Here is a 13,778-nt window from a genome sequence, read left to right as displayed (position 1 = left end):
TATATATATATATATTAATTAGTTTTAACACTTTTACGAATTTTAACATGTTCCGTTGAATTTTATTGCTGCCTTGGGAAATCGAACTCACACACATCTATTTAATAACAATAGTTTTTAGTTAGATACCGTGTTTGCCCATGCAACATATGGTTTTGTTTCAGTCTATACAGCATAGTTTCTGTGTGAGGGGACATGTGATTCATTAATTAGTGTGTTTTTATCCCAGTTGTCTCTAATTGCATTATTTGTTGAGAAATATATTACACAGACTCCTCATACTTTATTCACTGGTATAATAAAAGTATTTGTTTTTATTGCCTCTGCAGTATAGTGGTTGTTAGGGAGGGGTGTTGTTTACAACTGCAAGGGAGTTACTATCTCTTCACATGAAGTTGTTTAAGCTTTTTTTTTCATGTGTGAAGTATATGCGAAACTTTTATTGGTAACAGAAAACTAGCTCGGATGACAGTGATAATATAAAACGAGTTTTGATATGCATATAAAGTCAATATCAACAGTCCCTGATTAAGAACACCTGATGAAAAGAACAGGAAGATTTGGAGCTTCCCTGGAGAGCAATCGAAGTAAATATAATTAACCACTGCTTTGAAATGAAACATATGAATAAGCAAAATTTACTAATATTCATTAAGCGCCGAAATATGCAGGAAGCAAAGTTTGTGAACCAACACCAATGTGTGAATTTTCCATTAAAATATAAAAAATAACAAAAAAGAAATAATAAAAGTTAAATACGTTTCTTTTAAAATAGAAAAAAACTACTTAGTCTTAAAACATTTTAAATTTGTTTTCATTATTTCACGGCCCCCTTAACAAAACCTACGGCCCCCAAGGGGACCGCGGCTCACAGTTTGGGCAGTGCTGTGTTAGAGTACTTCTTATCATAGCAACACTGTGATGTGCAGCCTTTTCAACACTAGCAATATGTCCTCTAAACTTCAGTCTACTGTCAACCATCATTCCCAAATCTCTCATCCACTTCCTGCAGTACGGCAACATCAATATAGTGCGCAGCCTTATATTTCTGCACTCCAAGGGAATTAACATCAGCAGTGTTACTTATAATTCTTCCTAACTTTGCATCATCATCAACAAACAACTGAAGATTCCCAGTTAGTTCATGATATATCATTTACAAACAAGTTAAACAGCAGAGGCCCAGCTTGTACACTAACTTATCATACGGTAATCTATCAAGCACTTTTGCAAAGTCCAAGAATATCACTTTATATGATTCTCCCAAAATTGCTGAAACAAGACCTACCTTTTACATTGCATGTTAACCATCATAAAGAATGCTAAGTCATCAATCCAATCCTGTATTCAATTCCTAACCAATCTCTCTGACACCTTGACCACAACCGCAGTTATACAGACTGGCCTATAGTTGGAGATTTCTCTCCTAGGCACTATTTTACCTCCTTTCCACTCCTTAGGAATCCTACCCACTGCAAGACTTTCATTAAATAACCAGGTCAAGGCATAGCCAACTGTGGTTCACATTCCTTAAGAATATGTGGTGATATGCCATCCATTCCCACAGCCTTATCAACATCTAACCCAACCAACACCTGATCTCTGCTCAGTTGCCAACTCTCAACACCAACTCTGCTCAATTACCTACAGCATTAAATGCCAAGAGCTGCATGTGTGTTTATATATAAATGAAATTATTTTTATGGCAAATATTTTATTTTAATTAAAGCCAATTGTTTAAGTTTATCTATAAATCAGCAATTTTGCTGATTTAATGAAATTAAAATTTGTATTTTATGTTATGTACATACACCTTTTAAACTTTTGCTGTGCAACTTTGTTTAATTGGGGCACTTGATTGAGCCAAATTATGCTATTCCCAATGTGACCCAGTTAACTGGAATTTGTTGTGTGGTGTGTGTGAGAGAGAGAAGAGAAAGCAATATTAATAAGATAATGTGGTCTTTATGATAATTTTAATCTTAGATTCAGAATTCTCATAGTTTTATGTGAAAGGAGTATGTATGTATGTAAAATTAAATCTAATGATTTCTCAGTCTGTTTGTCTCTTATAATGCAGGTATCATTTCTAAGGACAATGAGTCCTCATGTAGCCAGAGAGCAAAGATTGCATTGCATTTGTTTAATGGAGTAGTAAGAACGGTGAGTATTATTAACAGTCATAATTACATTATGAGAGAAAGATATGTTTTAGTTGTTTTTCATTTGAAATTCTGTTTATTAAATCAGCTATGTTGCAAACTTAGAAAATTTGTTTTTAAACATTTATAATAGAATTTTATTTTAAATAGTTTAGTATTAAATAGTACAACAGTTCAAGAGCTTACAGCCAAAATAGTATAACTCAAAACTTAACCACGGTTACTTATTATCTTCTTGCCCTCCATGGAGTCACAAGACTTATCATGGGAGTCCAACACAAAGTCTAATCATACCTCCTGAAATTCATCCACAGTCTGCACATTCATCACCTTTCAAGCAATGCATTCCATTCTGCTACCCATGCAAAAAATTTCTTATCCTTTTACTCACCACCTTCTTTTGCAACTTCTAGGGATGGCCTCTTGTCCTTTTTCCTTGCCTGTGTTCTACCATTTGAAAAATCTCAATGTTATTATAACAACCCTTCAACAAATTAAATATTTCAATTCCCCCCCCTCCCCTTGATTTCTATCCTCAAACTCTGCAGTGTGCATGCCCTCAGTCTATCTTCATAACATTGCACTGTCCTGATATCAATTTGGTTATCAGTCTCTGCACCCTCTCTAAGGTTACTTCATCCCTTCAAATACAGGTGACCAAATCTGAGACAGAAATCCAGATGTGGTCTGATCAAAGGTTTATACAATGGGACCAGCACACTTTTATCTCTTGTGATCAATGCTCTCCTTAACGTTGTTGCAATTCTCTGAGATGTCTTTACAACCTTTGCAATATGTCCCTGGAACTTTGAATTTCTATCCACAATCAACCCAAAGATCCCTTGCTTCCTCCATTTCTTCCAGTATAACTCCACCAACTGAGTATGAAGCATTCCTTCTGTGCATCCCAAATTTTAAAATCTCACATTTAGTTGTATTAAACTGATATCCTCATGCCTTTGCCCACATTTCCAGCTTATTCGAATCCTCCCAAAGAGCCAAAACATCAGCACTATTACTAATAATCCTACCAAGCTTTACATCATTTCAAAGAACTGAACATCTCCCTGTAGTCTTGTGACGATATCATTGACATGAAGATTGAACAGTAATAGTCCCAGGACTAAACCCTGCAGAACTCCACCTGTACTGCTCTGCCATATACAATTCTGATATCTGTCAGAGAGCCAATTTACTATCCTGATATCCACCCCCATATGATGCAACTTAAAAATCAACTTATGTGGCACCCTATCAAATGCCTTGGGGGGGAAAAATGACAGTGTATTCCTTAACCTCATCTACTGCTCTTGTTACTGTGAAAAAGATAACCAGATTACTAAAACAAAAGTGCCCTTTAATAAATCCATGTTGGTCTGCATATATATATTATCCTCATCTGCCTAATTCTGTATACAAGTTCTTACCAATCTCTCCAAAATCTTAGCAACTGGAGTAGAAATACAAACAGGCCTATAGTTTGATACCTCCATTCTACCACCACCACCCTTATGCAATGGTACTGTCTTATCCTGTTTTCATTCGTTGGGAACCTGCCCCATTGCAAGACTTTCATTACTTCCAAGTTAATGGTATAATTCCATCTACCCCATCCTGCCTTAACATTTAGCATACTCACTATTCAGAATACATCCTCTTCATTCACTTGTAACAGTTCACCAGGCATTATCCTTTTAAAAAAATTCTGAATAAAACAAGGATGGAATATTCTAATAAAGTGATCATTTAACAACTCAACTATGCCAGGTGCTTTGGTTATCTGATTCCCATCTCCACCCAGTAAGATGATCTGTCCAGTATCATTTTGCCTTCTAATTGCCATATAATGAAAAAACCCCTTGGATTGCAATGCCAATCTCCTCTCATATTCTAATTTTTCTCTTCTTACAATACTAGTCACTTTCTAGCCTAGGCCTTATTGTCCTCATGCAACTGTTTTCCACCCTTCCCTTTATATGTCTTCATAATTTCTTTTTCTTTTGCAATTCCCCTTTTATTCCTTTTGTCATCCATTTTACTCCAAATTGCTTTATCTTCTTCACTCGGTTGTTGACAATGACAGATTGTCATTGTCAACAATTTTTTCTTAAGTATCTCTTATGCACTAATGACCACTCTTCTTTCAAATTCTTTCATTCTTTGTACTGCTGCAAGCTGGTTTCTAAGTCCATAATAACCACCTTCCTTATAATTCCACATTACTTCTTTCTATTTTGATACCTCTACATGCTCCATGTGGAGGTATAAAATAGAAAGAATCCTCCAAGTTAGGACTATATGGTCATTTTCATGAGGGGGAAGGTAGCAAGTATGCCATCTCAGTACTGCATGCTGTCTCCTTTGCCCATTTATATTACTATAGTTGAAGTTTCTCATAATGATTGCTCACTTTGCATTTGCTTAAACATTTCCTGCTCATTACTCTTTATATTCCCAGTCTGTAGCAACATCTCACTAAACATTTTGTCTTATAAGCATCTGTTTTACACCATATACTCTCAAATCCATTAGTGTTATTTCCAATGAGATTTTCCACCCTGAGAGTGCACAGTTCATCTCTTTTCATGAGTAACACTCCACCACTACATTTATCTTCCCTATCCTGCCAATATATATGCTGTACCCTTTGATTTCTATCCCTGTTAGAACATCCTTCTCAGTTAACCAAGTTTCACTGATATCAACACCATTTGGAGAGATTGAGTCAAGCAATGCCACAAACTCATTCCCTTTATTCCTAATATTCCTGACATTTGTATACAGAAAAACCAGTGCATTGCCAGTATCATTATGGCCATTATTACTCCCCTCATACTCCACCTGGCTCTGTAATACAGTGTACACCCCCCCTCATTTCTCAAGCCACTCTCCCCCACATGTGGCCATCTTTTACAGGGATGGCCTCATGTGGGGAGAATCCTTATCCAATATTCCAAATATTTGAGTTCATTTTCCTGTACCAACATACTTTTCAGAAAACAACAATCTCCAAATGCCTGCACTCTGCTGCATTCAAATGTAATCCATCTCTTGCATGCCGCTCTCTTCTCCTCAAATGTACTCTACACATCTACATATTCCAGACTGCTTTTTCTGCACATTCTTGCTATCATCTCATTCGTCATCACTGCTCTTCTTCTCCACTTCGCATTATCATACTTGAGGCAACATGTTCACTATCTTTCCTTGGACACATTTCTCCTACACTATCTCTAACATCAACCTCAAATCTTGCACTACACGATTCATGCCACCTCTCAGATAAATTTCCCCTAACCATTATTATCATCTTCTCTAACTTTCACTCACTCTTCACTGCATTCTCACACTTTCTGTCATTTCACTACACAATCACTCCTCTGGTACTCTATTCTATTCTGCATGCCCCCAAATTATCAGATCTCCTTACATGATATTCCAAACAGATTCATTCATCCTTCTTTCACTGGAATCCATGACTCTTATTTCTGATCTCTCTCTCTCTCGTTACTCTTCCTTCTCCCTCCCATCCCTTGCTTCCCCACTCTCTCAATTTTCTGCATTTTCTTCTCTTTCCCTGTCTCTCTCTCTCCCATTCTTGTACCTTCCTCTCTCCCTTGCTCTCTGATTTCACACTCTCACACCTACTCTTGTTCCTCTCACACTAGCCAACCTCTCTATCCTGTTAAGATCTTCATTCATCCTCCTTGACTTTTTCTCAGCAGTTCTGTTTATCTCTTTGCACACATTCTGCTTTCAATTTACATTTACACACACAATCATCACCACCATCAAACAAACTCTCTCTGTCCACTAAACTGTCCAAGATTAAATTCATATATGCATCTTTAACATTCTCTCCAGCATCCACAGATAGAAAATCACCCATTTCTGAAGCACTATATCCGCTGCCGCTAAATCCTGAGATCAAGACATCTTTCTGTACTTCTCACTGCCTACATTTCATGCACTCATACACATTCCTGTCTCACACCTGCTATATTTATAAACAACAGGATGCATACATTCCACTTGCATAGCAAGTTACCAAATCATCAACTATGTTACGAATTATTATTAAGACTTATGTAGTCTTTGAATGGTGGAGGGGAAGTGTAGTGCTTAAACTGGTGGCCACTACATTGAATACAATTGATACATGTGAAGACAATACTAAGGTAAATTCTAACAAAATACCACACAATCATGGCAAAAAAAAAATCGTTATTTCAAGTAGTGCAAACTAATAAACCGGTATTGTCATGAAATAAACACTCATGAAAAAAAAAACATTACATACATATCAATAATATCTTTCATTACTAATAATACTTCTTTTTTTAACAGCTCGCTCATCGCATGTTACATCCATCTACATGATTTAATTTGCTAAAAGTTTATCCAATAAGTACTTCAGTGGCTACAAAATGCTAAAATGATTTATTAAAAATCCAAAGTCAGCATTAATTATCACATTCTTTTTGCTTCATTTTGTGTATTTAGACTCAAATACACAAATATTATTCAAGAAAAAATTAGAGTTTGAAAACAAGAATCAACCTTTGGAGATTCAGTGGCAAATTCTGAAGAAACGTTGATTCATTCAGCCAGAGAGGCATGTGGCGAGGTAGTCTGCATGGATAGATAATTCAGTAATCCATGGTGGATTCAGGAAGTTAGAGGTAGTCAAGAAAAAGAAGAAAACATGTTGAAAGTTCCTGGCAAGCAAATCAGCTTGTGTTCTTAGAGAATACAAAGAAAAATATAAGAAAGCAAAATTCTGTGTAAAACTAGGCTAAACAAAAGTGTCATAGTAAGGCTTTGGTAAGAACATAGAAAATAAAATATCATGAAGATAGCAAAATATTCTGGAGGCTATTAAAAAGTTTAGAAATAGAGGAAAGAATACTATAAAAGGAATCATTGATGATAAAGGTGACATGAAAACTGGAGAAAAAGATATCCTTGATGTATGGAGTAATTACTTTGAAAGATTGCTAAATGAAACAAGCAGTAACAGCATAGTAGTAGTAAACGGTCAATAAGAATGCCACTAGGAATACATATCAATACTTGAAGTATTTTCTACTTCACTTTAACCTATTCAAAACCTGAAATGTGGAAAAATGGCTGAAGTAGATGATATTCAATCAGAGATGCTCGTATATGGAGGTTTAAAAGTTTTACTGCTGTGGCTATACTGCATAATTCAGGAAGCTTGGTCAGAGGGTTGAATTCTGGATGATTGGAATAGAGCTTTCATAATACTCATCTATAAAAAGGAAAATAAAACAATGTGAGAATTACAGAGGAATTTCTGTACTTAGTGTTCCTGGTAAAATTTATGCAAGTATAATTGAGAAAACGTTTTTAAGAAAAATTGTGGAAAGGAAGCTGGGGGAGAACAAACTTGGTTCAGGCTAAACACAGGAATAAATGCCTCCATTATATTGTGTAGCCAGCAGTTAGAATTGAAGGAGGTACAGGAAGATGGTTTGATTTTAAATTGGGTGTGAGACAAGGGTGTACATTATTCATCATCTTGTGATCACATTGTGAAGAAAAGTGGTATTAAGCCTGATATTAGAATTGGAGATGTTAATCTGGGCCGTTTAGTTTATGCAGATGATGTTATTACACTTCTAAATAAATCCAATATAAGTCTGCAGGATTCCCTGACTAAATTGAATAACTGCTGTAATAAATTTCATATAAAAATCAGCAATAAAAATACAGACAATGAAAATAGGCAGAAACATTGAAAACATAAACTGTATCTTGAACGGAAAACCTATAGAAATAAGACATTTTCAGCTATTTAGACACAATTTTTAGTGAAAATTACAAATGAAATGTGGAAATAGACAACAGAAGTAGCAAAACATTGAGTATGGTTTTCCACATAAAATTATTCAACTGAATAATTTTATGTGGAATAAGAGAGAAATTAGTCAAAACATTAAACTTGCCATAAAAGATAGTGTTCAAACCAATTTTAACTTATGGATCTGAGAACTAGGTTAGTCACTTAAACAGAATGGTTCAAGAAAGGTTAACAAAACAAGTGTTCTTTACTAGAATGGCAAGAAAAGGGTGCAGAGGGAAAACCAAGATCAAGGTGGATTAATGCAGTAAAAAAAAAGGTTCCTTAGAAGATTGAAATATAACATCTGATAAATTGCAGTCTTAACAGATAACAGATTAATTTGGAGGAAATTTGTTGATAAGAAGTTAGTAATAATATAATTTTTTTATGTAGTGCCAACATAATATCCTATACACCCACTAATTGTACATGTCAGGAATTTGACATGTATAATTAGTGTTGTACATGTCAGTTGGATAAGTACCAGATCGCCATGATCGGAGTGACTGAAACAAAAAAAGCAAAAAGTGGTGAGATCTTTCTGAGCAATAAATACAAAATGTTATATTCAGCAATGACAATCAAGGAAAAGAAGGAGTAGCCATAGTATTCAACACTAACTACAAGGCTAAATCTTGAATGGCAGACAGTCTCAAGTAGAGTGATGTGGGCAAATATGAGAATGGGGAACTGGGCAATGAGACTTATTTTTGCCTATGGTCCCACAGAAGGTTCTACTATGGTAGAAGTGGAGGAATTTTTTGAGGCTTTAGAGAAAGCAACTCATACAGTGAAAAAGAAGAAGTTGGTTCTTGTTAGGGATCTAAATAGCAGATTAGGAAATGATTGTGAGACATACAAAAATATATTGGAAAAATTTGGAGAAAAGAGCAAAACTAATAATAATTGCAGATACCTGTTGGATTTCTGTTCAGGTCATGGACTGGTTATTACTAACACCATGTTCCAACATAAAAATGTACACAAATTCACATGGAGAGAAGAGGCAAGGAATAAGAAAAGCCTCATTGACTATGTTATTGTTGATAGTGATGTTTTCTCCCTGGTGCAGGACATTAGAGCATACAGGGGATTTGAAATTGGAAGTGATCACCATTTGGTATTGAGCAGAATAAAATTGAATTTCATATTGAAAAGAATGACATGTAAGAAAGTTTTAAAGCGAATAAAAGTTGAGCAGCTCTCAGATGTGAACTGTAGACTAAAATACACAAAGATTATTGAAGAAAAAATGAAAGAGTTTGAGAACAGGAACCAAACCTTGGAGATTCAGTGGCAAGCCCTGAAGAAAACACTGATTGATTCATCCAGAGAGGCGTGTGGTGAGGTTGTCTGTAAGGATAGAAAAATCGGAACTCCATGGTGGACACAGGAAGTTAAAGAGGCAGTGAAAGAAAAGAAGAAAGCATATCAAAAGTTCCTGCAAATAAGTCAGCTTGTGCTCTTAGAGAATACAGAGACAAATGTAAGAAAGCTAAACACTGTGTAAAACCATCTAAACAAAAGTCATGGGAGGACTTTGGTAAGAACATAGAAAATAAATATCACGAATTTCAGATGATTGGAGTAGAGTTCTCATAGTACTCATATATAAAAAGAGAAATAAAACTGAATGTGAGAATTACAGAAGTATCTCTCTACTGAGTGTTCCTGGTAAGATATATGCAAGTATACTTGAGAAACGGTTGAGAAGGATTGTGGAAGAGAAGCTTGGGGAAGAACAAGCTGGATTCAAGCCAAATAGAGGCTGTCAGGATCAGATTTTCACCTTGACAGATAGTTGAGAAATCATGGGAATATAACAAAGATCTGTATTTAAGTTTTTGTAGATCTGGAAAAAGCATATGACAAGGTGTCAAGAGAGAAGCTATTCAAAATGCTACAATTATATTTTGTCAATGGGGCATTATATCAAGAAATACTTAGTCTTTACTTGAGTCGTAGGTCAGCAGTTAGAATTGAGGAAAGTACAGGAAGGTGGTTTAATGTTAAATCTGGTTAGACAAGGATGTACATTATCCCCTCTGTTATTCATTATCTATATGTATCACATTATGAAGGAAAGTGGTTAAACCTGATATCAAAATTGGAGATGTTAATCTCAACTCTTTGCTTTATGCAGATGATGTGTCATCATTAAATTCCTACCATGTACCCTCAAGGGGTGTATTCCCTGACTGAAGTGAATAACAGTTGTAATAGATATGGTGCAAACACAAGGTGAATGAAGTAGTGCTCAGGCAAGCCAAGCACTACTTCGTTTGCCCGAGCTGGGCCAGAGGAGATCATAGGTATCATGTATTGATGATCACTGCAGATGCTCAGTCATAGATCATATGCAATGTGTAGTATGTATTCTCAAATTGTCTACTCAACTCTCCCCCCCCTCCCAAGATTAAATCCTGAGTGCACCACTGATGTTGCATACCAGGTTAATAGCAAAATGGGCACTCATTAGTTGAAAAATCTCTTCTGCTTCTGTTACCCACATACCATTTGCTTTCAGTAGAGTTATTCTTTCGCATTCATTCTTTCTTTCTTTCTTTTACTTGCAGCATAACAACAGAATTGTTTTACGTTCTCTTTAGCTTGAAGAGCTAAAGTTTCTTTTCATGCTCAGACAGCTTTCCATACAGTACTCGTAATCCTTCTGGTTGCATGCACCTTATAATTTTAATTACTAACATCTCATATGGATTATCATTATGTACACAGTATTTCTTCCACATTTTTTTTTTTTTAAATCTCTTGCTTAATAAGATTGCTCATCTGTTTTAAATGTATCACATGCACTTCTGATGTCCTTCCCACCTAGAAACTGATATGATGAGATAAACCTAGTATACTCCTCACGTGGCTATAATTTCCTGCTTTGTAGTTCAGCAGGTAATCTTTTCTGAATGGAACATCTGCATACTTAACCACTTCCCAGATTACTGCATGATCATCATTGTCACCAACTAGAGGCTTTGAACAGTCATGTCTTTAATTTAAATCCCTTCCCTTGTGATGTTATAATCAGATCTAATACTCTTTCATCTTGATATCTTTAGGAATAACAAATATAATGATTTCAGAGCATGCAAATTCCTATAAATTTGCTTTTATTGTGTTAGAGATACTTTTTATTCTGATACAGTAAAGCAAATTTATCAAGTATTAAATGTTTTTTTTAAATTTATATGATATGACCCTATGTACATACACATTTTACTGATGATTTGTTTGTTTATTTATTTTATTTATTATTATTATTATTAATTTTTTTTTTTTTTAATCTAGGAGTTTGGAACAGTATGACTTTTGAAACAAGATCATCATGAAAATAATTTTACATTGCATGTCATGTGCTCTCCTGCTGGTTTACCTGTTTTGTTGGATTAAATCCAGTTTGCAAGGAGTTAAAAAAATTCATCTTCATATGTGATGAACTAATTGTCCTTTAGTTGAAAAGCTATTATAAAGATTCCTCATGTTCTCATGGAAAAATCTTATAAAGATTCCTCATTCCTCATGGAAAAATCTGAGTTTAAATTCCGATGGAATTTAAACTCAGATTTTTCCAACTTAAAGGTAAATGTTGTGACTTCTTCATGATTCTCTACAGTGATGCTCTCGGATAACAAATAGCAGTAAATATGGTTGTATATATATATATATATATTAACTAATGTGTAACTTTGAGAATGGTTTATATTCTAAGATGGGTAAAAACTGATTTTCATCCATCTCAGCTAAAATGTTATTAGTATATTTGACATTTGTACATAATGTAATAAATAAATGAAGTTTCTATGTCTTAGTAACTTTGCCATTATCAGTTTATAAAAGAGATACGTTACACTTCTGTGAAGAATTTTTTTTTTTTTTTTAAGATAGAGTCAAGTCTACCATTCTTGAATTGTTTCTCCCACAAGTATAAATCTAATATAAGAAAGAAAAAAAAAAGAAGAAGAAGAAGAAATGGATTATTTATGAACATTACCAAACAGTTGCTTAAAAATAGAACTGAAACATTACTCGCTGATGAGTGCTGGTTTAAGTCACAACAGCAGCATGAATAATGCATGTATTTTATATATATGTGTAAAATAAAGTAATTTTGATGACTTACAGGATCATTCAGTTTTGATTTCGTGTCATTTTTTACCACCTACCTAACTAGAATACTAATTATAAAAATGTTTTTGTTCAATAATCTTTCATTTTTACAATTACTATCCATTCTAATGATTTCAGAGCACCTGTCCAAACAATATACCTTAAATTTAGAAGTTGAACAGTCTAAAGAAAGGAAGCTTTGTTGTCCTCCATAGCCTGACTAACTAACTTGGAATCATCTACCACAGTTACAACTATGTTAGCACACTCCATTCTTTTTTATTTGATAAATATTGCAGTATGCAAGCAATCAAATCTTCAAGAACATCTAGTTACCTGCCTGGTTGGCTTAGTGGCTAGCGTATCCACTCTCTAGCCAAAAGGCTACAGGTTCGAATCCCGCCATGGGCATGGATGTTTGTGATTGTCTGTGAAAATACTAGTAATGGTGGTTGGTGGTGGACACTGTTGGTGTAGATGAAGGTGGTTGTGATTGGTGGAGACAGAGAGTTGTAGAGTAGGTGCCCTTCTTCGATGAATCTTTGGACTCCCTGGAGATGTTACATAATAATAATAATCTATCCCCAGCAGTTTAAGAAATGTTGATCTCTCTCTATTAGAAATAGACAATGCATGACTTATTAGTTCAAAAGAATGATTCTTCACACCAAACTGTGAGACACATTCTGAAAGTAATGCCCGTTGATAGCTTCCCATCCAAAAAAAAAAAAAAAGACATGGCAGTGAAATAAAACACAAATGATAGTTTAAAGTCTACTTTATTTTCATATGCCAATACTTATTCTAAATACATAAATTAAAGATGCCAGGAAATTATATTCTTTTTTAATCCTTTATCCAAGTGCAAACATTGCTTGTTTACGTTGGATAAAGGATTAAACAAGAATATAATTTCTTGGCATCTTTAATTTATAGTATAATGAAGTGAAAAAACTTTCAATATTCTAAATATTTTCTCCACTGTTAAACAAAACTGTTTTAGTGACTCCTTGTTAGAATATTTTTCTCACCTCTGGTTACACCTGTTCATTATTTTCAAGATTTAGGATGCTCCACATCTTCAAATCCAATATTTTCAATACCATCAAAATGAACATGCTTGTGTACTTGTGTTCATCCATTGTTCACTTTCATTGCTAGCAATATTTGTGACTTATTTAGTGATTTTCACTTATTAACTATCCAGCTTTTTGCTTATGGAAATCATCAGTTGAATCAGAATCATGAGAAATACAACTTCAGTCAGTCACCACTGTATACTCAGCTAGAGAGCGGGTGGGAATAAAGCAACAAAGCAAGACATGTTTCAAAGCAACTCACACTTCAGGTAATTAAAATGAAAAGCCAGACGGCTAGTTTTCTGGCAACTTAATAGAAATTAAGCAGATAAAAATCCTATGGCATTCGTATAGTGAAGGTATGTAAGTTCTTTTCACTAAGCTTTGATATCTTCCAGGTCTACCTACTCACTGATGAGACCTCAAAAAGGGTTGAAACCGGTCTGGGTAGTGACCTCTCCTCATAATGTAATGACAGTATTACATCTCCTAGGAGCTGTGTTTTACATTATGAGAGAATATCAAGAATAGTGAGGGATCTTGCTCCAC

The 13,778-nt window shown here is 34.8% G+C and overlaps 1 protein-coding gene across 3 annotated transcripts in view; it reads left to right on the top strand.

Annotated features, from left to right (window-relative positions):
• Positions 1-12,162, top strand: part of LOC150107933 (telomere length regulation protein TEL2 homolog) — a 284,799-nt gene extending 272,637 nt beyond the window's left edge. For 2 of the 3 annotated variants that reach the window (XM_090415456.1, XM_090415458.1), the window contains 2 exons: positions 2,081-2,163; positions 11,332-12,162. In XM_090415456.1, coding sequence (XP_090271582.1) covers positions 2,081-2,163; positions 11,332-11,349 — 101 coding nt within the window. In that variant the 3' untranslated portion in view covers positions 11,350-12,162. Of the gene's footprint in view, positions 1-2,057; positions 2,164-11,331 lie in introns of all 3 variants that reach the window. The other variant, XM_090415457.1, reaches the window with a different exon arrangement.
• The last annotated feature ends 1,616 nt before the right edge of the window (positions 12,163-13,778 follow it).

This window comes from Typopeltis vanoorti, chromosome 3, assembly GCF_054136105.1.
Source record: "Typopeltis vanoorti isolate ZY-2024b chromosome 3, IOZ_Tvanoo_1.0, whole genome shotgun sequence".
Taxonomy (NCBI): domain Eukaryota; kingdom Metazoa; phylum Arthropoda; class Arachnida; order Uropygi; family Thelyphonidae; genus Typopeltis; species Typopeltis vanoorti.
Note: the sequence above shows the minus strand (reverse complement) of the source record. Positions and strands in the feature narration are given on the sequence as shown.